The 26,237-nt window shown below is 46.8% G+C and overlaps 1 protein-coding gene across 8 annotated transcripts in view; it reads left to right on the top strand.

The window, feature by feature from the left end:
- ARMC9 (armadillo repeat containing 9) overlaps positions 1-26,237 on the top strand; it is a 150,287-nt gene that overhangs the window by 100,734 nt on the left and 23,316 nt on the right. For 7 of the 8 annotated variants that reach the window (XM_040450727.1, XM_040450725.1, XM_040450726.1 and 4 more), the window contains one exon: positions 17,083-17,187. In XM_040450727.1, coding sequence (XP_040306661.1) covers positions 17,083-17,187 — 105 coding nt within the window. Of the gene's footprint in view, positions 1-17,082; positions 17,188-25,429; positions 25,886-26,237 lie in introns of those variants that run through there. The other variant, XM_040450729.1, reaches the window with a different exon arrangement.

Genomic DNA, 26,237 nt, shown 5'->3' with positions numbered 1-26,237 from the left:
GGTGGCGCAGTCGGTTAAGCGTCCGACTTCAACCAGGTCACGATCTCGCGGTCCGTGAGTTCGAGCCCCGCGTCAGGCTCTGGGCTGATGGCTCAGAGCCTGGAGCCTGTTTCCGATTCTGTGTCTCCCTCTCTCTCTGCCCCTCCCCCGTTCATGCTCTGTCTCTCTCTGTCCCAAAAATAAATAAACGTTGAAAAAAAAATTTTTTTTTAATTAAAAAAAAAAAAAAGTTTTTTATTTTAATTCCAGTATTGTTAACATACAGTGTTCTGTTAAGACTGGTGTCCTGTCTTGTCTTTTTATCTTAATAAAGCTGAATTTATATATATATATATATATATATAAATATATATATTTTTTATGGTCTGTACTTTTATGGTTGCATCTAGGGCCTCTGCCCTACCCAGAGTTTATCAACCTTGGTACTATTGACATAGGGAGAGGTAGCTTTGTTGTGGAGACCGTCCTGTGTTATATGGGACATTTCACAGCATCCCTGGCCTCTACCCCTTGGATGCCAGTATTATCTACCCCACTCCAGAGTTATGACAACCAAGAATGTTTCCAGACATTGCTAAATGTCCCCTGGGAGGGAACAAGATCACACCTAGGTGAAAACCATTGGCCTAAACCAACACTGCAAAGATTTTCTCCTGTGTTTCCCTCTAAGAGTTTTGTAACTTTAGCTCGTACATTTATTTTTTTTTTAATTTTTTTTTAACGTTTATTTATTTTTGAGACAGAGCATGAATGGGGGAGGGTCAGAGAGAGGGAGACACAGAATCCGAAACAGGCTCCAGGCTCTGAGCTGTCAGCACAGAGCCCGACGCGGGGCTCAAACTCACAGACCGTGAGATCATGACCTGAGCCGAAGTCGGCCGCCTAACCGACTGAGCCACCCAGGCACCCCTAGCTCGTACATTTAGACCCAGGACCGTTCTTGGTTCATTGTTATGTTTGGTGTGAGGTAAAGATCTAAATTTCTCTTTTTGCCCATGAGTACTCAGTTGGCCCAGTACCATTTGTTGAAAAGACTATGCTTTGACCCATTGAATTACTTTGTCAAAATTGTACCTCTGTAAAAAAGAATTGATTGGCATAAATGTAAGCATTTATTTCTGGACTCCCGTTTCTGTTGGCTTGATGTATATGTCTGTCTCTGTTGCTGGTACCACATGATTTTAGTTGCTGGGGCTTTATAGTAGGTTTTGAAATATGAGTCCTCCAACTTTGTTCATTTTCAAAAAAAACTTTTAAATAAATTTGTTTAGTGTTCATTCATATTTCATGTAATTATCTAATTGGGTTTAATCCTGCTATCTGCAGTTTTCTATTTATGTCATCCTTTTATTCCTCTGTTCTCACTTTCTTTACATGCATTGCCTTTTTTTTTTAATTTTTTCTAATGTTTTTATTTATTTTTGAGACAGAGAGAGACAGAGCATGAGCGGGGAAGGGGCAGAGAGAGAGGGAGACACAGAATCTGAAGCAGGCTCCAGGCTCTGAGCCATCAGCACAGAGCCTGATGCGGGGCTTGAACTCACAGACTATCAGATCATGACCTGAGCTGAAGTCGGACGCTTAACCAACTGAGCCACCCAGGCGCCCCTGCATTGCCTTTTGTACTAAACAAATATTTGGGGGGCACCTGGGTGGCTCGGTTGAGCGTCTGACTTCGGCTCAGGTCATGATCTCATGGTTCGTGGGTTCCAGCCCCGCGTCAGACTCTGTGCTGACAGCTCAGAGCCTGGAGCCTGCTTCGGATTCCGGGTCTCCCCTCTCTCTGCCCCTCCCCTGGTCATGCTCTGTCTCTCTCACTCTCAAAAATAAATAAACATTAAAAAAAATTTTTTTAAAACAGGTATTTCTTAGTATACCATTTTAATGACTCTCTTGGCTTTTCGGCTGCATTTGCCTTTTTCCTTTTAAGTTGGTTCTAGGAATTGCAGTGTGCATATGTTACTTATCACAGTTGACTTCTGGTCAATACTGATCTGTTTCTGGTAAAAGAGGAGAATTCGCACTAGTATGGCTCCATTTCTGTTCCTCTTTTGTGCTCTGTTGCCATATATACTACATCTATATTTATTATTGACCCTGTGTTGTAACTCTTCGCTTTAAATAGTCATACGTCTTTGAAAGAAATACGGGGAAAGAATGTATCTGTGTCTCCACCCACATGTTTACCATTTCCAGAGCTCTTCATTTTCTCCTGTGTGAAGTTACCGTCTCATGTTAGTTCCCTTTCGCCGGAAGCACTGCCTTTAAGCGTTTCCGGTAATTCAGGCCTGTGGACGACAAATTCTCTGTTTTTTAATATCTGGAATTGTCTTTATGTCACCTTCATCTTTGAAGGCCCATTTCCCTGGATCTCTTGGCCAACAGGCTCTTCTCTGTCACTTGGAATATGCCAGTGCTTTGTCTTCCGCCTTCCAGTGTCGCGGAGGAAAAGCCGGCTGTTTTTTCATCTGGTCACTTTTCATCGTTTCCCTCCACCTGATGACTTCTTTTTTCCCCTGTTCCTTGAGATTTTGTTTTCAATTTTGGCTCCCAGCAATTTGATTGTGATGTGTCTAGGTGTGCTTTTCCTTGCACGTATCCTTGTTCGGGTCCACTGAGCTTCTTGGGTCCATAAATCATCGCCTTCCGCCAAATTTGGGGAGTGTTCGGCCATTATTTATTCAAGTATTTTCTCTGCCCCTTTCTCTCCTCTCCTTCTGGAAATCCGATTACACATACAGTGGAATATGTGATATTATCTGACAGATCCCCGAGGCTTTCTTCATTTTTCTTCAGTGTCTTTTCTCTCTGTTCTTTGAGCCAGATAGTTCTATTGGTCCATCTTCCAGTTAAGGGATTTTTCTGCCGTCTCCTATCTGATGCTGAGCCCATCCACTGCGTTTTTCATTTCAGTTACCGTATTTTCAGTTCTAGGATTCTATTTGGTCCATTCCCCAGTCAAGATTTTCTGGGTTTTTTCACTCATTTTCAGTATATTTGCCTTTTTACTCTTGGGCATGTTTTTCTTTAATTCTTCAAACGTTTTCATGATAGCTGCTTTAGAGTCCTTGTCCGCAAAGTCCAACATCTGAGCCTACTCAAAGTTAGTTCTCTTGGCTACTTTATTTGTCCTGAGAACTGGCCACACTTTTCTCTCTCTTCACCATGTCTAGTAATGACCTTGGCTGAAAACGAGACCTTCTAGATAATATGTGCTGGTGATTGCAGATTATGTTTTGTTCTCCTGAGTATTGTTGTCTTGCTTGTTTTAGTAAACAGTTAACCTGCCTGGTCTCTGGCTGTGCAATCTCTCTGCCCGGTGGTCTGCAACCAGTGGCCTCTCCGTGTATTATGTCCCCACTCTGGAGGGCTCCCTGCATAGTCTGTCGGCCAGTCAGAGATGATGTTTATGTGCCTGAAGTCAGGAGGATTTCCACCTGCTGCCACTTGAACTATGTATAGGTTGAGGAACACATTTAAAAGCGCAGAATATTTGTAACTTCACCCAAGCTTTTAATTTTCACTGCCCCGCTGCCCCTGGGGCTTTCTGCCTGTATTTGTAGTTTAGCAGTGAGTCAGAGATGCATGGAGATTTTATTATCTCAGTCTTTCTGCAGCTTCCTTGCTTCGAGATATCCCCCCTTAGCTTCTTGGCTGCTCTGTTACTTGTTACCGAGTCCACACCTTCAGCTGGTAAAGCTGTGGGTTTTCACTGCCTGAAATAGATGGGAACTCCCCAGGCCAGTGGACCATAGATGCGCCTTTCTCGCCGGGCTGCAGGAGTGCCTCCCCAGGGAGCAAACACTTCTCGGGTTGCTGTCTGCCACTGGTCATCTTCCAGAGTTCTGAAATGAGGGCTTTTAATAAATTTGTCACATTTTGCACTTGGTTTCTGTAGAGGGGAGTTGCCTGGCCTACTCGCTCCTGTTACCAGATGCCGTCAGGCACTGTTGTGGGCCCTGGGGATACAGCAGTGAGCAAAATAGATACTCCGTCGGGAGAAAGCAGACCTTCAACAGATGAGCAGCCAGAACTATAATATGTCGCATGACAGTGCCTTGAAGAACAGTCAAGTGGAAGGGCACCAGGGAGCAGGCCCCATGACCGTAGGGACAGCGGAGGTCAAGGTCCTGAGATAGAAGCATACTTGGGTGTTCTAGGAACCAGGAGAAACGGAGAGGGAATGGGCTTTGGGGCAGAGAAGATAGCAGTGGTCCGATCACCACGGGCTTTGAGAAGGACATAAGCTTAATTTATTCTGAGAGGAAGGAAGCTGTTAGAAGATATTTTGTGAGAAGTCCCATTATCACTCCTCTTGCATTAAGTGCAAAGAGTGCCCATTTACTGCTTCGAAGTGAGAAATAAAACTGCCGAGTGAATTCAGTAAGTCATTGATGGGGCTTGACTTTCGTGCACTTGGACTCAGCTTTGAGGCACTGAGTTCTGGGCCGAGGAGGCATTCTGGCTTAAAAAATCATCACCCGTCTTGGAACCGGGGACCCTTGTTGGGTCCTGACTCCGCCACGTACGAGAGTCGGTTTCTCTAAGTGGGCCGGTTGCTGGCTGTCCTAAACAAGAGCCGCGCTCAAGCCAGGGTCTAACCCATGTGACACATAGTCGGTAAGACGGTCTACGTCGTATGTGAGCGCTGACAAACCGTGAGGGTAGCAAACCGCCTGCTTGTCCAGGCACCCAGACTCTTCGAACTGCGAGGTGACCTGTGGTTGCTCCTTTTCACTCATACTCTGTCATCATCTTCCAGAAACTGTAGCTCATCGTTCTGAAAGTCACTTTCATCTTCCTGTTCATTTCCTCTTGTCCACATCCTTGCTTAAACCTCATCCCTGTGCCTTGCTGATTGCTCAGCCCCGTCTCTTTCCTTCCCAGCCTGCATGTGGCCGCCAGACCATCTTCCTACAGCAGGGCTTGGGGCATGCAGGGACATGAGCACTTGATTTCAAATCGGGGAACATTTTAATCTTTCCAGAAAGTACAGAAAATAATATAACAGACAGCTGTGGCTCTATCCCTTCATCCGGCCCCACCCCCACCCCGCCCTCCCTTTCTCCCAAGAATCAACCACTGGCCTGAAGTTGGCGTATACAATTCCACGGAGGATTCTGTGCTTTTATAATATTGTTCTGTTTCCGTAAACAAATACGCCGTTGTTTCACGGGTTTTAATTTCACGTAAATGGCTTGGTACTCTATGAATCATTTACCAACTTGCTTTTTCCACGTAATGTTATGTGTTAAGAGATTTATCCGTCCCAATACGTGCTGCCCTGGTTCATCGATTTAACTGCTGGGTGGCATTCCATTGGATGCTTTTATCCATTCTTTTCTGAGAGACAGCACGTTGTTCCTGTGTTTTCCACAGTGCAGCAAGGAGCTTCTTCACACATGCCAATGCTTCTCTGAAGCATGCACCTGGGCCTCGGCTTGCTGCGTCACAGGGTGTAAGAGTCTCACCTTCACCAGACCCCACCACACTGCTCTCCAGAATGGCTGAACCCATTTACACGTTTACATGCTCCCTTTTAAAAAATACTTCTGGGGGCGCCTGGCTGGCTTGGTCAGTGGAGCATGTGACTCTTGACCTCTGGGTTGTAAGTTTGAGCCCCATGTTGAGTATAAAGATGATCTTAAAAAAATAAAATCTTGGCACCTGGGTGGCCCAGTTGGTTAAGTGTCTGACTCTTAATATTGGCTCAGGTCATGATCGTGGTCAAGTTCGTGGGTTCAAGCCCTGCTGTCAGTGTGGAACCTGCTTGAGATTCTCTGTCTCCCCCTCTCTCTGTGCCTCTCCCACACATGCACACTGTGCTGTCTCTCTCTCTTTATCTCTCTCTCTCAATAAATAAACTTAAAAAAATTAATAAAATCTTTAAAAAAAAAAACCATTTCTCTGTTCCCCATTACCTAATAAAATGCTAACAGTGGCATTCAAAGCCCTACTCAATGAGACCCCAGTCTACCTTTATCTTTTCTTTCACTACTAGGTTTATTTCTTCACCTATAAAAAATAAGGATAAATCGTCATTATGGAACTGTTGTGAGATTAATGAGTTAATCTGTGGCACATAATGGACACACACGAAACTGATAGTGTCCTTTTCTTCTTTTCTGTCCAGACAGAATCCTCGTGCTCCTCCTTCTGGAGCTATGCAGAGTAAATCTAATCCAGAAAAGCCAGGGGGCGGCAGGTGGGGGGTTGTTAACGCCAAGGCTAGGACACCATCTTGCTCCCTGATAGATAGCTCTTTGGCAGGTCACTTTATTGTTGCAGCTCACTGGGGTCTTGGGTCAGATTCTTGTCTCGTGTCATTGTGCTACCCGTATCCTCATTGCAAGTCCAAGGTGACAGGGAACTGGCAGGGCCAGGCACAGAAGCCTCTCCGTACTCCCCCAGACGCCCTAGGAAATGACAGATGCTTACTGACTATGGGACAGTGACTGGCTAAATCTGAATAAGAAGGAAGTGGTTCAAGAATCAGACTGCCTGGGTTTGAGCCCTGCCCCACCACTTACCAGCTGTGTGGCCTTGGGCAAGTTGGTTAACCTCTCTAGGCTTGGGGCACCTGGGCGGCTCAGTCGGGTTATGATCTCTCTCTCAGCTTATCTCACAGCTCATTGTCCTTATCTATAAAGTAGGAATATAAATACCCATTTCATCAGGTGGTTGCAAGGATCCAATGACATAATCCCAGCAAGACGCTAGCAGAGACTCGATGCGTGTTAGCTGGTTTTAACATTAACATCGTAATCCAGAGGCAGGCCGGATTGGAGCGGTCCAGAATCTTCCAGGGCCGGGGCTCCTCACATGTAGCCCGGCCAGAGCTAGAACTGAGGCCACTGAATGGGTGGCCCCGGGTGGAGCTGGGGGTGGAGAGCAAGGAGGAGAGAAGTTGGGCCCCCTCGGTGGGTAGACAGGGGAAGGAGCCTGTTGCCAGTGCAGACTTCCAGTAACAGCGGGCCTGGGAGGTTTTTCCTGAAAAATGGAATGAGTTCAGATTCCTACCTTGCCCTCTGTCCCCACCCCACCCTGGGCACTTGAGAAACACTGACGGAGTCTTACTTTTCAAATCTCCTTCGTCTAGATCCTACGAGGACTTTGAGGTTCATCTAAATGTTCAGAACATGTGTGGTTTCTTGAATAATAGTTTTTCCTTATGACATTCTTGCTGACACATGAGAAAATATCTTCATTATGTCAGGGGCGTGGTTTTCACTTCTGGGGTGGGGGTGTCTTGTTGCTGAGCCCTACCCCTGCTCACTCCCATTCGGGGGCACACCCAGGCTTGGTCCCAGGGTCTGTTGCTCCCCTGAGCCCCCCACCTCCTGAGCATACTCATGGAACCCCTGTTCAGAAGGAACTACGATTCGGGTTGCCCGAGTCCACTTGTCTGTATAAGGCATGGTCTCTGGACCCTGCTGTGCTGTCGGCTCCTGTCTTTGACTTCCATGCCTGCGAAGCCTCCCAGTCTCTTCCGATGCTGTGTGCTACGTATTGTAATAAGCTCCCTTTTCACAGAGCAGCTATGCCCCCTTCTCCGTGTTTCTTGCTATTTTCACTTAGACTTCAGAGAAAGTTTAAGCAAGCAACTTGAGCAGCTAAAGCAATGGATTAAAAGAATCAGGGAGGGGCACCTGGTGGCTCAGTGGGTTGAGCATCCGATTCTTGGTTTCGGCTCAGGTCATGATCTCGCTTGGGAGATCAAGCTCCACATTGGGCTCTGTGCTAACAATGCAGAGCCTGCTTGGGATTCTTTCTGTCTGTTCCCCCCCTCCCTCTCTCAAAATAAATAAACTTCAAAAAATATATATATATATGTATATGTATATGTATATGTATATGTATATGTATATGTATATACATGAATCAGGGAAGTAAAGGGTGTTGGGTTTTCTCTGGTTTCTATCATGTGGTCACTTGTGAACTGAGCTAGTGGTTAGACCAGCTGTCTGCACCCCGGGATGCGTTCATTCTGTGAATGAGGAAGTTGCTTCTAGAACAACTTCTCAACATCACGATGAGTCCTCCAGGATCCAGGGCCCACCTGCATCCACAGTCCCGGGCACACACTCAGAGCTGCAGAAATGGGAAGGATCCATGGCGTTGGGGAAAATATGTTCATTATACTGCCCGCCAGCTCACCTCGATCCACCCTTTCTCTCCCACGTGGAGTGATTTTCCCTTATTTTCACAAAGAATGAGATTTGCAATTCAGTGTTCTGAGAAGGTGTCTCAAATTTAAACTGCTGGTAGAAGTCTTGTAATTATTTCAAGTGGAAAACACACTTGATACTTTCACTTGTCATACGTAAAACCACTTGAATACATTCTGCTCTCCGCATTATATCTGGAAGAATCTGAGTTTTCAAATGCATTTAGTGGTCCACCTTAGTTTTGTTTTCAGGCCAGTTGCTCAGAATCTGGTTTGTCTGGAGTATTATGTATCTAAAGCCTCCAGTTAAGAATCTGGTAGTGTCATAAGATCACCAAGCTGCTACGGGGAAGCTTCGTATTAGAACATCTAAATTCATCTCAGCTCAAGTGCCTTTTTTATGAGGCATTCTTCATTTCTGGAAGTAATCAGTTATCCCTGATCTGCACCTTTAGTAATCTGATGCATTCCGCTCAAGTACATAAAGACCAGTAATTTTAGTAAAATTCCTCCCAACAATGGTATTTAAAACCCATCCTCATGAGGCATCTATTCTTGAAGCATTTCCTTATCCATCAGCTCCTTGCTTCGCAAAGTAGATTTCAAAATATGTTTAATTTGGAATTCACAAGCAGCTGGGGAAAGTTAGCAGCGCGGCTGGTGCCGTTTTCACGGGGTGCCTTCCGGCCCCGGGGCGCCGCCACCCTCAGCCCCTCGCGCCGGATCGCGGAGAATAAAATTCTTCCCATCTAAACTGGGGGAAGCTAATGGAAAGGAGTTGCTTCCCTCCCCGGTAGACCACATACACTCTAATTATCACGGAACGTCTCCCGGGTTTGTCCGTTGCAGAAAGTGCTTAGACATCCTCAGTGGTTTCAATCTGCTTGGCACCCACTGAGAAAGTAGAGCAAGGGCCCCGCTATCAGCAAGCATCGTTTCTGGTAGGCTCTCTGCTTACATTTCCCACCGCATCCAGTGCTTCCCTCTGCCTCCCCAAATCTCCCTCTGCACATAGTTTCCCAAGTGCTGCCACAAACGGATTGAATAGCACTGAATTAAGCTCTTGCTTCTCTTTGTTAACTTGCATTTTCCAACCCAACTGGTACAGCTCATTTTACGTGCGCTCTTTACATTTCAGAAGTCCTAACGTGCCTCTGCTTCCTTTTCACTGATGGTAGTGTTTCTTAGGAAAACCAGGGCTGTTACTTGTCTCTATCTGTACAGTACATGGCTTTTCAAAACCGGAGAACTTAAGAAATGTCCTCAGTCTGTAAGTCGTGATTTTCAGGGAGGCAGCCAGATGATCTCATCTGACGAATGGAGAAACTGAGACACGCCGACAAGAATCGTGTCTTTACGAATTCACAGCCTCAGTACGCTTTCTTAACCAAGAACTATCAATTTAGTCATGATTGCCATGTCCGTTTTCCTGCCTTTGTGCATTTTATACTAACCTAATATTCTTGGTGCTTCCCTACCACATGCACCAGAGGAAGCAAATTCTCCAGGCCGACTCTGGAGCCCAGGTTCTCTCTCTGGCCCTGCACTCACGTATCACACTGTGGTTCGAGTTAACTTCCATTGAACGGTTTTATATATTAGAGACCAAATGCAGAAATTGCCCTGTGTTTCTAGAGATTGGGGAGGGCCTATCAGTTGTCAATGAATTTAACTATAAAGTAGTTGTGATGAAAAAAAATAATAGCCCAGCTTCAACTTGTTTTAACTAAAAAAAGAAAATTGAATACATATTTCAATGTATTTTTTTTAAGTTTTTTAAATTTATTTTTGACAGAGACAGTGTGCGAGCATGAGCTGAGGAGGGTCAGAGAGAGGGGGAGACACAGAATCTGAAACAGGCTCCAGACTCCAGGCTCCATGCTGTCAGCACAGAGCCTGATGCAGGGCTCGAACTCATGAACTGTGAGATCATGACCTGGGCTGAAGTCGGACGCTCCACCGACTGAGCCACCCAGGCACCCTTCGGTGACTCTCTTACTAGCAAGTTTAACTTGTGCTGAGAGTGTGTGTGCTTGTGTGTGTGTGTGTGTGTGTGTGTGTGTGCGCGTGGCGCACGCAGGTTGATTTGCAAGGGAGTGTCTTACATAGGTACTTGTCCAGGGGAAAGAAACACCCTTGCTTGCACGGGCTGAGGTTAGCCATCGACCACTGATTTTTCATCGAAATGGAATGTGGACGTTTGTGTTGTTTCCTAACATTTCATATTCCGCCCTGGCAGGGGAGCGGTGTATCACCCATACCTCCGTGAAACTGTGATTCATATGACCTCTTCCACCCAGTGCCTGCAAGGCTTCGGTCCCTGGAAACGGGATGAAATACTACTCCACTGCCCGGAGCTCCCTGCCACTCGACCCTGACCACAGGGCCATTTTCCTGAAATAATCCTGTAATGTACACACTGTTCGATCGCTAAGATGTTGGCATTTTAGTAAACCAAACTCTAAGCCACGGCGGCACTGTAACTCTCACCTCGCTGTCCCAGAGCTGACCTCAGGCAGGGCCTCACAGATAGCATTTCCTTTAAGGACGCCGAGAGAAATTTCAGGATAGTGGGTGTACTAGCGCTGGGCCGAGGTGCCGACTCAGGCGAGGCAGCAGGAGGAGAAGGCAGTTGCCCCATGGAGAGGAGTCGGGACTGGGGGTGAGGTTGCTCTTGAAGGTGGTGGTTCTAGGGAGGACAGGAGTGCACTTTCTGTTTGGGATTAGACGGGACAGGAAGGAGAAGGATGGGACCGAGGGCTCCGGAATGCCGCTGCGCCCTGCCCTTCGCTCTCTGCCCCGTTGAGCTCTCTTTCAGCCAGGCGTGGGGACCCTCGGGCCTCAGAAGACCCGGGCAATCCAGCCTCAGCTTCCTCAGAAACAGGCTTCTCTGCAGGGCCCCAGGGGGCGGAGACCCAAAGATCTGGGCAGAAAGGGGCTGCCCCCAGCTTAAAGTTGAGACTCCTGGCCTCCAGGCCAGCCTGTCACTGCGGACTGGTCACTTCTCTCAGGCTCAGGGTCCACACTAGACACAATAGGTGTAGTAAAAGTAATCCAGACAGAGTCACTGTGAGAGCTTCAGATGTGAAGTGCCATGGAAATAAATGCAAGGTGGGTTCTTCAATGGTGCTGTGGTACGAGGGCATCGCAGAGATGCTGTCGCATGTAAGCTGGCGGGGGAGTGTCTGCTCAGCTGCCCAGGCCACAAGTAAGACAATGCTGATTGTTAGAGAAGGCTCTGTGCCATTAGGGACCACCTAGAATAAGTCAAACCCCCTTTTCTTAAGACAGCCTGCCCTAGGTGACGTTATCTAGTGATGGCAGATGGCCCTGTCCATCTGTGTGCTAAAGAGAACTGAGAGAGATGGCCTATCCCCCCAGCAACAGCCCTGCCTGGAGGCTGCCCTCACTGGAAGGTGAGCCCTCAGATCCCTTGAAACCTGACTCAGATAAATCAAATTCACAAGAGACCAGGGCACCCAGAATGACCAGATATTGGTTTGAAAATAAGGACCGGCCACACATGTTTGCAGAATGGAGCTCTTTCTTCTTTTTGGCAAGTTCAGAGGAGCCAACTTACAGGTTGTTGAGTGGGCAAGGAATCGGGGGAAGGATTGATTAGAGATGATCTCAGGGACCGTTGTCACCAGGCCTGGGGCATCCCTACGCCCCAAGGCTGGACCAGCACTTGACTGCCAGCTTCCTCAGGGTCCCATCCTCCCTTTTCTCACTTCCATCGCCACCCAGCCCCCTTCATAGACACATTCCTTCCTTAGTCCCTGCCAGGTGAAGGTCTGATCTGTTTTGGGTTGATCTCATTGCTGGTCCCCCCACTACCCAGTTCCATCCAGTGGTAACATCTGGCAAAACCATAGTATATCACCACAGCCAGGATTTTACCACTGAGACACTCAAGACCCAGAGGATCTCCATGACCACCAAGGTCCCTTTTACAGCCACCCCTACTTCCTTCCCACCCCCTGTCCTCCATGACCCCTGGCAACCAGTAATCTGTTCTCCAGTCCCACAGTTTTGTCATTTCAAGAATGTCACGTAGACGGAATCATATAGTTTATAACCACGAGGACTGGTTTGTTTCACACGACATAGCTCACTGGAGAGTCATCCAGGTTTGTGTGTGTCAGTAATTCCTGGTGTGGGTGTGCTGCGGTTTGTCTCATCGTCCTCCTATGGGGACATCTGTCATTCTGTTTTGAGTTATTACAAGAAAGCTGTTACGCGCATTCATGTAGAGTATTGTATGACCATGAGTTTCCCTTTCTCTGGGATAAATGCCCGAGAGTGTAATTGCTTGGTCATATGTAGTTGTGTGTTTAGCTTTGAAAGAGACTGCCGGATCTTCCCAGAGTGGCTGGACAAGTTTGTGTTCCCACCAGCAGTGTATGAGGGATCCAGTTTCTCTGCATCCTCTCCAGCATTTTTTTTTTTAATACATTTATTTATTTCGAGAGAGAAAGAGAGCAGGGGAGGGGCGGAGAGAGGGAGAGAGAGTCCCAAGCAGGCTCCACGCTCTTAGTGCAGAGCCAGAAGCGGAGATCCAACCCATAAACCATGAGATCATGACCTGAGCCGAAATTAAGAGTCAGAAGCTTAACCGACTGAGCCGCCCAGGCACCCCCTCACCAGCATTTCTCATGTTAGCCATTCTGACAGATGAAGAGTGCCATCTCATTGAGGTTTTAATTTACATTTTCCTGATGCCTAATGATGTTGAATATTTGTAGGTGCTTATCTGCCACCCATAGATCCTCTTTGGTCTCTTCATGTCTTTTGCCCATTTTCTAATTGGATTGTTTGGGTTTTTCCTGTTGAGTGTTGGGAGTTTCTGGTATGTTCTATAATCAGATACTAGTCCTTTATCAGATATGTGGTTTCCAAATCTCTTCTCCCAGTCTGTAGCTTTTTATTCACTTCGCAGGGTCTTGCAGCAAAAGATTTTTTAATTTTCAATTAAACCCAGTTGATCAAATGTTTCCTTTTATGGAATGTGCTTTTGGTGTCAGGTACCAGAACTCTTTGCCTCATGGATCTTTAAGACTTCCTTCTATTTTTTTCTAACAATTGGATAGTATTACATTTAAGTCCATGATCCATTTAAAAATAATTTTTAGATAAGTCACGAGAGTTCGATTCAGGTCCATTTTTTTCCTATGCATGTCTAGTTGTTCCAGTGCTATTTATTGGAAAGGCAGTCCTTCCTCCATTGAACTGCTTTTACACCTTTGTCAAAAATCAGTTGGGCAGGGGTGCCCGGGTGGCTCAGTCAGTTAAGCTCCTGACTCTTGATTTTGGCTCAGGCTGTGATCTCATGGTTCGTGAGTTTGAGCCCTGCGTCCGGCTCTGCGGAGCCTGCTTGAGATTCTCTGTCTCCCTCTCTCCCTGCCCCTCTCCTGTTCGCGCTCTCTCTCTCAAAAATAAATAAATATTTTCAAAAAATCAGTTGTACATGTTTGTGTACATCTGTTTTAAGGTTCTCTATTCTGGTCTGTTGATCTCTATGTCTGTCCCTCTACCGCATAGTCTTGAAACCTGTACCTATAGAAGTCTTGACACTGGGTATACTGATTCTTCCCACCTTATTCTTATTTTTCAAAATTGTCTTAGCTGTTCTAGTCCCTTTGCCCTTTCCATATAAATTTTAGAATAATTTTGTATATATCTGCAGAAAAATCCTTCTGGGATTTTGATAGAAATTACATTAAATTTATGTACCAATTTGGGCAGAACTAACAACTATGTTGAGTCTTTCAGTTCGTGAACAAGGTAGGTCTTTCCATTTATTTAGATCTTCAGTTTCTTTCATTAGCACTTTATAATTCTCAGCCTACAAGTCCTATACATGTTTTGCTGGATTTACACCTAAGAATTTTTATTTTGTGTGAATTATAAATGATACTGTATCTTTAATTTCAGTGTTTTAAGTTCATCACTAGTATATAGAAATTGATTTTCATATATTTATCTTGTATCCTGTGACCTTGCTGAACTCACTTATTAGTTCTAGGATTTTTGAGGGGTTGATTCCTTGGGATTTTCTACATAGACAATCATGGCATCTCCAAGTAGAGACAGTTTTGTTGTTTTTTTTTTAATGTTCATTTATTTATTTTGAGAGAGAGTGAGTGAGCAGGGGAGGGGCAAATAGAGGCAGTTCTGTTTCTTCCTCTCTGATCTATATGCTTTTTATTTCCTTTTTTTTTTTTTTTCTTGCCTTATTGCTCTGGCTAGAACTTCTAGCACTAAGAATGAATAAGAATGAATAGAAGCAGGAATCCTTGCCTTGTCCCCAGTCTTAAGGGGGAAAGCCTCCAGTCTTTGATCATTAAGTGTAATGTCAGCTATACATTATTTATCGAGTACTCCTCTTTTCCTATTTTTCTGAGAATTTTTGTCATGTTGAGTTTTTTCATGTGTTTTTTCCATCCATTACTATGATCATATGATTTTTTTTCTTCACAAACCCCTCAATATTATGGATTACAATGTTTAAATTTTAAATATTGAACCGGACTCGCACTGCTGGAACAAATTGCACTTGGTCATGGCGTATAATTCTTTTAACATAATTGATCTGTTGCTCCATTCTGTTTGTTAAGATTTTGCTGAGGATTTTTTTTACCTTTCTCTTAGCTTGGTTGTTAAGGATTTTTGCATTTTTATTCATGAAGGACTTTGGTTTATATTTTTCTTTTTATGGTACTGGCTTTCTCTGGCTTTGGTAACACAAAACCTTCATGAAATGAAATAAGAAGTATTCCTTCCTGTTTTGTTTTCTTGAAAACATATAGAATTGGTGGTATTTTTTTAAAAGTTTGATAGAATTCTCCAGTGAGACCATGTAGGCCTAGAGATTTCTTTCAGGGGAATTTTTAAACTATGAAGGAATTTCCTTAGTAGTAATAGGACTTTTCAAGTTATCTTAAAATTATATCAAAATTTCATATTGAGAGGCTTGTGATAGTTTGTGTTTTTATCTGTGTTGTCAACCCCATGTGTGCAGAATTACTCATAGTGATCCCTCTTCCTTTTGATATCTCCCGGATCTGTAGTAATATCTTCTGTTTCATTCCTGACATTGGTCAGGATAATTTTATTAATCTTTTCCAAGAACCAGCTTTTTTCTTTGACTCATTTTCTCCCTTGTTATTCTCTCTTCCTTTTCATTGATATCTGTTCTTTATGTTATTTTCTTGCTCGTGCTTGCTTTGGGTTTATTTTATTCTTTTTCTATGTTCTTGAGACTTCCTAATTTTTCATTTGTCTCAAGAATGTAATTGCTCACTGAAGCATTTTTGTGATAACTGCTTTAAAATCTATGTCAGATCATTCTAGTAGCATCTCCGTTACCTTGATGTTGGCATCTATTGATCGTCTCTTTTTGTTCAGTTTGAGAGAGCTTCCTGGTTCCCGGTATGATGAGTGATTTTTTATTTAAGCCCAGATATTTGGAGGATTATAAGACTTTTGATCTAATTGAAACCTTCTGTTTTAGCTGGCTCCTTCTGATACTGCTCTGGCGGGGGGGGGGGGGGGGGCGGTGAGTCTCCTCCTCATTGCCGCCAGGTGTGAATAGAAGACCAGGATTTACACTCAGCCTCTGTTGACACCCAGGGGTGGTAGGGGATGGGAGGAGACTCCTTGTTACTGCAAGACAGGGGTGGGAGTTCCGGATCCCTACGCAGCCTCGACTAGTATCTCTCTAACTAGAACAGGAAGGAGTGCCTCATTAGTGCTGCCCACAGAGCCTCCCCTGGCACCACAGAAACATGTGGGCAGTGGTAAAAGCATGAATCTCCACCAGGCCTCCTCCGACGGCATCAGAGCATGGAGAGGGGGTAGCTCGTCACTGTCGGCTGGAAGGCTGGGCTCTCCACGTGGTCTCCACTCTCTCCTGGGGATGGGGGAACCTCATTACTGCCCAGGAGGGATGAAATTCCCCCTCCCTACTCGTGTCACCCCAGCTGAGGATGTGGGGGTGCCTGATGACAGCCCAGTGAGGGCAGAAGCCTGGACTCCCGAAGGCCCTGGCAGGTGTGGTTGGGACGGGGCCACAATATTTTCTGTGGTGTTTGGTTATTTTCTAAAACTTCTGTCATTGCTAGGCCCTCCCTTTCCCGGTCCTTCAGCCAGAGGAGCAGGCTCTGGGGAGACTTTTTTGTCTTCGCCACTCAAACGTTGCTGGGCTGCTGGCTTCTTCAGCTCCCGAGTGTGGAATCTGTAAGGAACCAAGGAACCCCAGGGAACTCAGCACCTTTCGCTCCTTGTGTCTTTGGGGACCCAGCCAGTCTGCCTCCTTCTCTCTGTCTTTCGGGGTCTCTTGTGTTTATTTTATGTTTAACATCCAGTGTTTTGAGGCCGTATTTGGTGGGAGGAATAGGGAAAAGTATATCCACTCCATCTTCCCAAAAGCAAAACAGCTCTTCTCTTTTTGATGAGTCTTCTTACTTATTGACTGTAAACTGCTTGAGAACAACAAGCCTATAACCTACAGTTGCTGAAGGCCTGTGCCTGTGAAGGTGCTTCATAGTTCTTGGTGGACTGGCCTGGCTATTCATATGGTCCCTTGACCTCCCAGAGAAATTCTGAGAGCTGTGACTGAGGGAGACTGTTAAGTGTCTCATTGAACCTCTTCACACCTGTGGCCGTGGAGGTGTCCATAGGTGCCCAGCTTCCGAAAGAGGTGGGCTGGTATTTTCCCTTTTGGCTTCATGGTTCAGGTTATGAGCAGAGGACAGACTGCCCCTGAAGCCGTTTGAAATGCAAACCCACCAGTTGCTGTGGTTGGGCAGACGCCTTCTCGTTCCGTTGGCAGGTGCCCACTTGGGGACCCAGCTGTCTGGGAATGTGCAGCAGGGGGATCCAGAGCACTGACCCCCGTGTGTCCTTTGAAACAGGAGGACCATGACACTATGGAAGCCGATCTGGACAAAGATGAGCTGATCCAGCCCCAGCTTGGAGAGCTCTCAGGCGAGAAGCTTCTGACCACGGAGTACTTGGGAGTAAGTACCACATGAGGGGGTGGGGGAGAAGTAGAAAGGAGAGATGGGCCATTGATGCATTTAGCCTTTGCAATGACACATGACCGTGTGGTTTGGTCGATACTACGATACTATGTTTATGAGAGTGTTAGCCAGTCTGCTTCCAGCGGTCCTGAAGAGCACTGTGGCCCTAGCTACCTGTCACAGATAGAGCTGTCGGTGAACAGAAAAGAGATCAGGATATAACACGAGGGCACATGTCAGGAGCCTTCCTAACATCCAAAGGTGTGCCCGCCTCAGTAGTAATCACCCACCTGTCCAGCTTCTTAATTTTCGTGTGCCTTATCTAGTAGAAGGGAAGACTGGCGGGTTTGCAAGTCATCGGCACACCGGTGATGGCTGAAACCGTCAGAGCAGGCGAAGAGATGCCTAACGAAGCAAAGGGTGGAAAGAGAGAGAGAGAGAGTGAGGGGCTGAGGACAGAGGGGCAGACCAGCATGTCAGGAGTGGGAGCAAGAAGTGGAGCCTCTGAGAAGGACAGAAAGTGACCAGAGAGGCTTGAGGAGAACCAGGATAATGTAGCGCCATGGGAATCGGAACGGAGGAGTGTTTCAGGATGGATTGGGTGGCCAGTCCAGGCATCCAAGAGGCCTGTGGAGTCACACATCTGAGATGGGGCCGTCATCTGAGCTCAGAGAGCTCCCCGCTGACTCTGATGCCCATCCAGCTCTAGGAGCCCCTGGTTACCACCCGCCAGCTAAACAGGGGAGGGCGTGAGGAGGGAGCTGCCGATTGGCCAGGAGAGGATGGCAGTGTCGGGGGCCCGCCCGCAGGTGTCTCACGAAACCTTGATCAGAAAGCACATCAATGAACAGGTGGAATGTTGGAGTGTGAGGTTTCTGAAGGGAGGAACAAGAGATGGGGGCCTGTCCGCTCTCCTGGGACAGACAGCAGAGCACACAGGAGTGAAGGCCATTGGCATTAAAAGGAGCTCCTGGAATTTTGAAGCTGCTGTTTGACTGGGTCAGTCCCGTGGACTGTGACATCTCGCATTAGTCAAGTAATTGCTGGAGCAGAAGGCCAGGAGCCAGTCTTTCAACAATCCTTGAACAACTTGCTCAACAAACAAGTCAGGGACAGTGACTTGAGAAGGAAAAGAATGTGGGTGCAGGTGGCATGACCTTGTAGGAGTAGACAGAAGCAGAAAGTACCTTCCCATCACTGCCCCCATCCTGGCCCTCCTCATCTCACCCTGGGTACTGTTCTCCCTGGACACCTGCCCCAGTTTTCCTCACCTGTCAAGGAATTTCCGGGGCCCCAGGCTGGGGTACAGAATCTGCTGGTGGAACTTGACGTTAGAGGACAGCCAGAAGCCCATCTGTGGGAGCTTTATAGGCAAGGGTTTTGGATTTTCTCCCAGTCTGAGCTGGGAGAGTACTGGAGCAGGGGAGTGACTCGGTTTGACTTGTTTTAATGTATGAACTTGTATTTTCATTCTGGTTGCATGATGGAAAATGGACTATAGGGGGCAGGAGTGAAGGGAGATGACCCGAGGAGGCTCGGCCGGGGTTCCACCCTTCCCCCCCCCCCCCCGTACCACCACCACCCACCACCTTGGCTCTGGTCATGGTCAAGGCCTATAGCCCATCACAGCCCTTTGAATGTCTCAAGGATCAAAGGAATCTGACTGTGGAGGCTCTGTTTACTTTCAGTCAAGTGGGGAGGTGCTCCAGAAACGTTGGAAATGAGGCAGTTGGGTTCCAAGTTGTTGATGGAAGTCTGAAGCCCTAACTAGGCTTTGTTTCCCTTTGGAAGAGCACTGACTTTGGCAGGGAGGGACTGGGCTCCATTTGATAAGATGTGCGTTTTTGAAAGCAAGGCTCTCCTGGAGCACCTGGGTGGCTCAGTCGGTTAAGGGTCTGACTTTGGCTCAGGTCATGATCTCATGGTTCCTGGATTCGAGCCCCACATCGGGCTCTGTGCTGACAGCTCGGAGCTTGGAACCTACTTTGTTTTTTGTTTTTTTTTTTTGTTTTTTTTTTTAATTTTTTTTTTTTTTTTGCAACGTTTATTTATTTTTGGGACAGAGAGAGACAGAGCATGAACGGAGGAGGGGCAGAGAGAGAGGGAGACACAGAATCAGAAACAGGCTCCAGGCTCTGAGCCATCAGCCCAGAGCCTGACGCGGGGCTCGAACTCACAGACCGCGAGATCGTGACCTGGCTGAAGTCAGACGCTTAACCGACTGTGCCACCCAGGCGCCCCATGAACCTACTTTGGATTCTGTGTCTCCTCTTTCTGCCCCTCCCCTGCTCACGCACTCGCCCTGTGTGTGTGTGTGTGTCTCTCTCTCTCTCTCTCTCTCAAAAATAAATAAAATATTGAATGAACGAATGCAAGACTCTTTTGCTACATAGGCAGAAATTGAGAATGGAACAGGCAAGTGGGTGGGGCATCTTCAGAGGTGGAAGCCACGGCCGGGAACCCAGCCCTGCAGTGTTGGGACTTTCCCACAGACACAACCACGCAGGCATGTGATGGTCAGCAAGGACAGTCACAGAACTTGGTGAACCGAAACCAAGTGTGAATGCAGAGCGATTTACAGCCCCTCTCCCAGGTGAAGTAAATGCTTATGCGATCTTAGGTTGAGGATGGTGAAGGTTTTTAAACAGCAACAAAAACCAAGGCACAGAACGTCTGGGACTCCCAGCTTAACCCTGCCGCTTGTTGGGGCACAAAGGGCAGAGCTCTCAGACCAACCAGTAACCCGGTAACCCAGGGCAATGGCATCTGGAAACGGCGTCATTTTACCCTAGTGTGCAGTTCTAAATCTCCCTCACGTATCTTCACTATCCTTTTACCAGGAGGACATCTTTGAATCCAGCAGGAAAGTTCCCTGCACGTTTGTCACTTTTTGGTGAAGATGTGAGTAACACGAGTACAAAGTACAGAAAGAATTCATTATATAAACGTGAAGACCCAGTGTCTTAGCTTCCTGGTGCCGGAGGGACAAAGTAGTATAAAACACCGGAAGTTTATCCTCTCACAGTTCTGGAGGCCAGAAATCCAAAATCAAGAGGCCCACACAGCCACGCCCCCTCTGAAGGCCCTGGGGGAGAGGCTCCCATGCTCCTCCAGCTTCCGGTGGCTCCAGGGGTTCCCTGGCTGGTGGCTGCACCCCTCCAGACTCCGCCTCTATCTCCACAGGGCCTTCTCCCCTTCTCTCTTTTGTGTCTCATAGGGACACTTGTCGTGAATCTAGGATAATCTAGGATGATGGCTTCATCTCGAGATCACTAACTTAATTACATCTGCAGAGACTGCTTTTTGCCAAATGTCACATTCACCACATCCACAGGTTCGTGGGGTTAGAACATGAGCGTATCTACTTGGGGCCACCTTTCAACCCTCCACACCAGGTCACCGTAGGATCTCGTCATGGAAGCAGTTTTAAAGTTAGAAAACAATGTGGGGCAGCCACTGGTTACTGGACACTCCCAGTTTTGCCGTCTCTGCCCATCAGTCTTGCTAAGCTGCCCTCAGTCCCCCGATCTTGATTTGAAATCGACAGCCCGCCAGCCTCTGTGTGGGGCTCATTGATTTCAAAGAGCCGTGCCTTTGGCTCCGGTACCCACAAGGCTTTGAGTTCGTATCTCCGCAACTGCTCGTGCCCAACGAGGGAACCCGCTAAAAACAGAAGACATTTCACCAGGGACTGTGTGCCCAAAAGCATTCACGCCTCCTCTTCTGATGTACGAGGTAGACTGTAGATTTTTCAAGATCACTTGAAAGATACTGACTTTTTGAAACATTGTATCAGAATATGATATTCAAAAAGTTTTCACCGAATTCATGCCATTTGCCTAACACCTAGCAGAATGCCAAAAAGTTTAAGACCTAGCTGTCACCTTTGAGAAGTTTATGAAAGACACAGAGCAGACGAAACTGTGCTCTTGGTAGGGATGCAGGGAACAGCAAGGAGCGGCAAGTGGGGCAGCAGATACTGTCGTGCAGGACAGAACTAGCCCAGGCTCTCTCAAAGCCCCAGACCCTCAATGTGGCTTAACGATAGAGCCTAGGACCCTCCTCAGGCCTCCTTACCATAATCCCAGGAACTGGGTATGGGACACACCAATGATTTAGAAACTACTGGCTTGGGGGTGAGGGTGGAGGTATGGCAGGGGCAGCCCATCGGTATTGGGGGATGGAAGGAAACCATTCCCAGGATTCCTGGACCCAGTGGCTCACCCCCTCCTAGGCATTTGGAGCCACACCCTTCCCAGAAGGGTCCCGCTGCCATCCTGACCCTCCCGAGTGCAAGCAAACAGCTCCTGTGCACAGCAGAGCCCAGGCCACAAACAGTGCCGCCAACCACTGAGAATTCAGAAAGCTGGGACGAGAGAACAAGTCACTTCCTAAGCTTGCCTGAGCGTGGCCATGGTCACGAGAAATGTGCTGCTTATTCGTAATTCTGGTAGAAAGCAGCACGCCTTGTTTCTTCTTTAGGCTGTGACTGTCAGCAGGTCAAGACTGATGATTTGCCAACTTCTCCCTGCTTATTTCTGAATTTTTTTTTTTTTTTTTTTTTGTATCATCCATACTATGCTGAACAATCATTTAATCCTTCCTGAAAAGAATGCCCTGATCTAAATAGCTTTGTCACCTCGGTTAAAAGGGGTGTGGATACGTATCACAGAATCTCAGCTTTTTGTTTTTATTTCACAGTTTAAACCTATTATGAATTACCTTTAACAACAGTAATGGGCACGTCTTAAATCAGTTCAGCACACGTCATCAGCCAAGCCCTGTGCAGACCACTTCGTACATCTGACTCCATTTAATTTGGTCCACAAACTACGGGGGAAATCCTGCTAGTGTCGCATTTTCTAGAAAGGAGAGCTGAGGCTGAGAAAGGGTAAGGGACACTCTCAGGTTTATTTGAAGCTGCTTGCCCTTGCCCTTTCCCACTAAGCTGTACCACCTTCTGGAAGAGCTGTCGATTTTCCAGTGAATTGCCTGCTGCGTCTGAAAATTCAGAGAACTCCAGCTGTGGCATATTCACAGTTTTCTGTCTGGTCTAAGTTTCCTGCATAAACTCATTTTGCGGGGGATGCCTGCTGTAAAAGCTGATCACTCCCTTCCCACCGTTTCCTCCCTCTGTCAAATGGAGACCCAAATTCGTTTAGTTTTCCAGAGATTGCCTGAAGGACGGGTTAGCCCTGCCTCCGAAGAACGTGTGTATGGAGGCGGGCCTGGGAATCCGCATCTTTATTACTGCCACCCCCCACCCCGCCCCAGTGGTCCTGAAGCCCGAGTCTGGGCCACGGAAACTTTGCCACTTGGGCGGCGGGCGCAGCTGGCCAGGGTGCAGGGCCGAGCCCGTCGGAGACAGGGCAGGGCCCCAGGCCCCTGCCATCCCACTGCCTGCCATGGAAGCACACGGAAGGGCCTCGGTTTGCAGTTTTTGCTTTTAGATTTCTTTTTTCAAATGTGTCTCCACTTTGGAGCTTATTCTGATCACTTTCCAGTTATTCCTGCCCTGCCTGACTGATAGTTGAAGTCTCAGTGCTCTCTACACATTGGGAGCTGAGTTGGAACCAAAAGTCCATATTCTTGTGTGTGAAAACACAACCAAACAAGCAGGCGAGAAAATCCCAAGCCGCAAATATTCCAAATCCATTTCTTTTTCAGTTTGTTTCTTGTATTTTTTTTTTAAGTTTGTTTGTTTGTTTTTAACTAATCCCTATACCAAATGTGGGGCCTGAACTCACAACCCCAAGATTAAGAGTCGCATGTTCCTGCTACTGAGCCAGCCAGGTGTCCTGTGTATGCTTCCTTCTAATTATAAAAGAAATAGGGGCGCCTGGATGGCTCAGTTGAGGCTCCGACTTCAGCTCAGGTCACGATCTCGCGGTTCGTGAGTTCAAGCCCCACATCGGGCTCGCTGCTGTCGGCACACAGCCTGCTTCGGATCCTTTGTCCCTCTCTCTTCCCCTTCCCTGCTTGTACTCTCTCAAAAATAAATAACACGTTAAAAAGAATAAATTAAGAACATTAAAAAAAAAAAAAAAAAAAAGGGGGGGGGGGGGGGGGAGGATGGGTGATGGGCATTGAGAAGGGCACCTGTTGGGATGAGCACTGGGTGTTATATGGAAACCAATTTGACAATAAATTTCATATTAAAAAAAAAAAGTCCCTCTAAAGCCTTTTCCAAAATAAAAAATAAATAAAATAAAACAATAAAAAAGAAAGAAATACATGCTTATTATGGGAAAGTCCAAATAAACAGTCTAAACAACCATAATAAAACTCCACCCACCCAGAGGTGATACCACTGTTCCTTCTGTTATTCTTCCATTTCTCTCTGCACCTTCTCTTTCCTTTATTAGTTAGGACTGGCCCAGCTGCCAAACGCGGAGAATCAGTCCATCCCACTGATAATACTGAAGGATGTGGACTCCAGGCTCTTTGCATGTCTTTCTACACTCTGCCTGTCAGTATGAAGGGAAGACCCAGGTTTTGTGGGACCTCTGGTTTACAGGGCTTGGGAAGGCTTCTTTCAATAAAGGAAGACAGAGTTAGTTACGAAGTGGATACTTAATCCGAATGGGAATGAGAAAATAAATCACAGTAAAATTCAATTTTTAAGAATTGACAGAAAAGTGATGTTTTTATTAATTAGCTGCCTTGCATACCTTATAGGGGTTTTTGTTTGTTGGTTTTTGTTTTATGCCTTTTAATTGCCTCTACCTATATAATAATGAGTCTGTAATGTTTTCCACGGAGAGAAAAGGAAATTTGTCCTTCCTGTAACATATTTGATCAAATTTTGTTTCTCATTATTGATAGACTGGAAAAATCTTTTGGCCTCACATTTAGTTTTTGGTAATGCTGTTGTATACATTTTTAGGATTGTCGCTAAATTTGAGAACTCCCTCCTCAAATGTCTTCCACAAATAAGCTGTAAGATTTGGGGATATTTCAAGTTTTCTTGCACACTGATTATTCACAAATACCCTGACAACGCAGGGAATTTCTAGAAGCCATTCCTACCCCAGGACAGCTAGCGAAGGTTTGACTGTGCATGATTGGGAATCATATGAATCTATTCGAAACCTGAATTAAATGTCATTGAGACTCAGCGCCCCCTTAGCTAAGTCCCAAATTGTCCCCCCTTAGCTAAATCCCAACACCACGCCACCAACGTGAAGGGAAGTATGACAAGGGAAGTCAGAGTAGAAAGAAACAGCAGTATTAAGTGCTTGCAGTTAAAATATCCTACTTTTGCAAATGTTACAAAAACATTGGACCATGTGAACACATTGCTAGGGCTTCTTCTGGGTCTTGAAGCTTCAGTTTCATCCACTCCATGGTAGTTCTGCCTCAGTGAGGGAGCCCCTCATTCACATGCTTGTGGCCTCTTGGTCACGAGATGGCAGAGGGAGCTCCCGGCACAAACCCATGATAAAGTCAGGAAGAAGGCCCAACAGGCAGACCAGCCAAATCTGCCCCTTCTATGGTGCTCCTTCCCAGGGTTCCAGCTGGCGACCTCCACTGGATTCTTACTGGTCAGAACTGGGTCACGTGACCCCTAGCTGCAAGGGAGTCTGCAAAAGGGGGTATGTTTTTATTTAAAAAAAGGTTTTTTTTGATGTTCATTTATTTTTGAGAGAAAGAGTGTGAACGAGGGGAGAGTCAGAGAGAGAGGGAGACACAGAATCAGAAGCAGGCTCCAGGCTCTGAGCTGTCAGCACAGAGCTTGACATGGGGCTCCGACTCACAAACCAGGAGATCGTGACCTGAGCCGGAGTCGGGCACTCGACCGACTGAGCCACCCAGGCGCCCCAGGGGGGAGTATTTTTAAGTAGAAGCATTTGCGTGCCAGTAGAATCAGAGTACTGTTGGTCAGGAGAGAATGAATATTGGGTGGACCGCAAAGAGTGTCTGCTTCAGCCTCCATGTCATCTTTTGCACGGTGGGTGGATTGATGGGTGGATAGAGAGAGAGGAGAACTTGTGTTTCCTTACAAAAATTCGTACTGCTTTATTAACATGTCACAACTTACGTGATTCGCCGATTCTCGAAAATTAGTCAATGGGAAATAACATTTTTTACCTCGATTGACATGTGTTGACCATCTTTTGCTATTAAATAAATTACCTTCGGCTAAATCATATGCGGCATTTTTTTATTGTGGCTCAATAAGCTGCATTTTTTTAGGAGCAGAACCTTCTTTCAAGTGAAATCTCCATCTGTCACACAGATGAAGGCTGAGTCCTCTGGACGAATAAGGTGGCTGCCAGGGACCCTTTCCATTCTCTCTTCCAACAGCCGCCAGAGCATTTCTGCAGAACTCGGTATCGTCCACAGGTTGTTGGACTAGGTATCGTTTCAGATCTTCCCGGCCTAAAAGGGCCGCACTGAAAGTGAGGGGCCCAGAGAGGGGCCTGGGGACCTGTGGGCTACCGTGTGGCTCACGCTACAAGCACAGCACGTTGTCGGGTGAGAAGGAAACGGACCCTTCTGCAAGGCAGCTGCCCTGACACACTGGGTCCTGCACACTTAACCCTCTCCCCCAAGGGCCTTTCCTCAGGCATTTGAGTAACAGCCCAGACAGTTCTGGCCCACAGGCCAGACTCCGTTTCTTCATCCCCTGGAAACCAAGACATACCATCCACCTCAAGTTATTTCTTAGGCCTGTGTGCCTTCGAAGAGATGGTATGGCTGGGGAGCCTGGCTGGCGCAGTCCGTAGAGCGAGCGACTCTTGATCTCAGGGTTGTGAGTTTGAGGCCCCCGGTTGGGTGTAGAGATTACTTGAAAATAAAATCTTAAAAAAGAGGGTGGGGGGAGATGGTGTGGCCGACGGTTTTCCAAAGGCTGAAACACTCTCCACTGTACGTGATACGTTCCCTCTCCTCTAGGAAGGAGTTGGGAGGGTGAGCCCAGAAGGACCGTGGAGTGGAGGGGCAGGGGGAGGGTGGGGCCGGAAGGCACCTATTCACCGTCTCCCCTTTTCCAGTAGCTAAGGACTTCACCTTCTGAGCCTTCTTTGGAAAGACCCAGGCGTTCT

Source organism: Herpailurus yagouaroundi, unplaced genomic scaffold (genome assembly GCF_014898765.1).
Source record: "Herpailurus yagouaroundi ecotype Mexico unplaced genomic scaffold, PumYag 202, whole genome shotgun sequence".
NCBI lineage: Eukaryota > Metazoa > Chordata > Mammalia > Carnivora > Felidae > Herpailurus > Herpailurus yagouaroundi.
The sequence above is the reverse complement of the archived record's forward strand: the minus strand, read 5'-3'. Positions and strand labels throughout refer to the sequence as shown.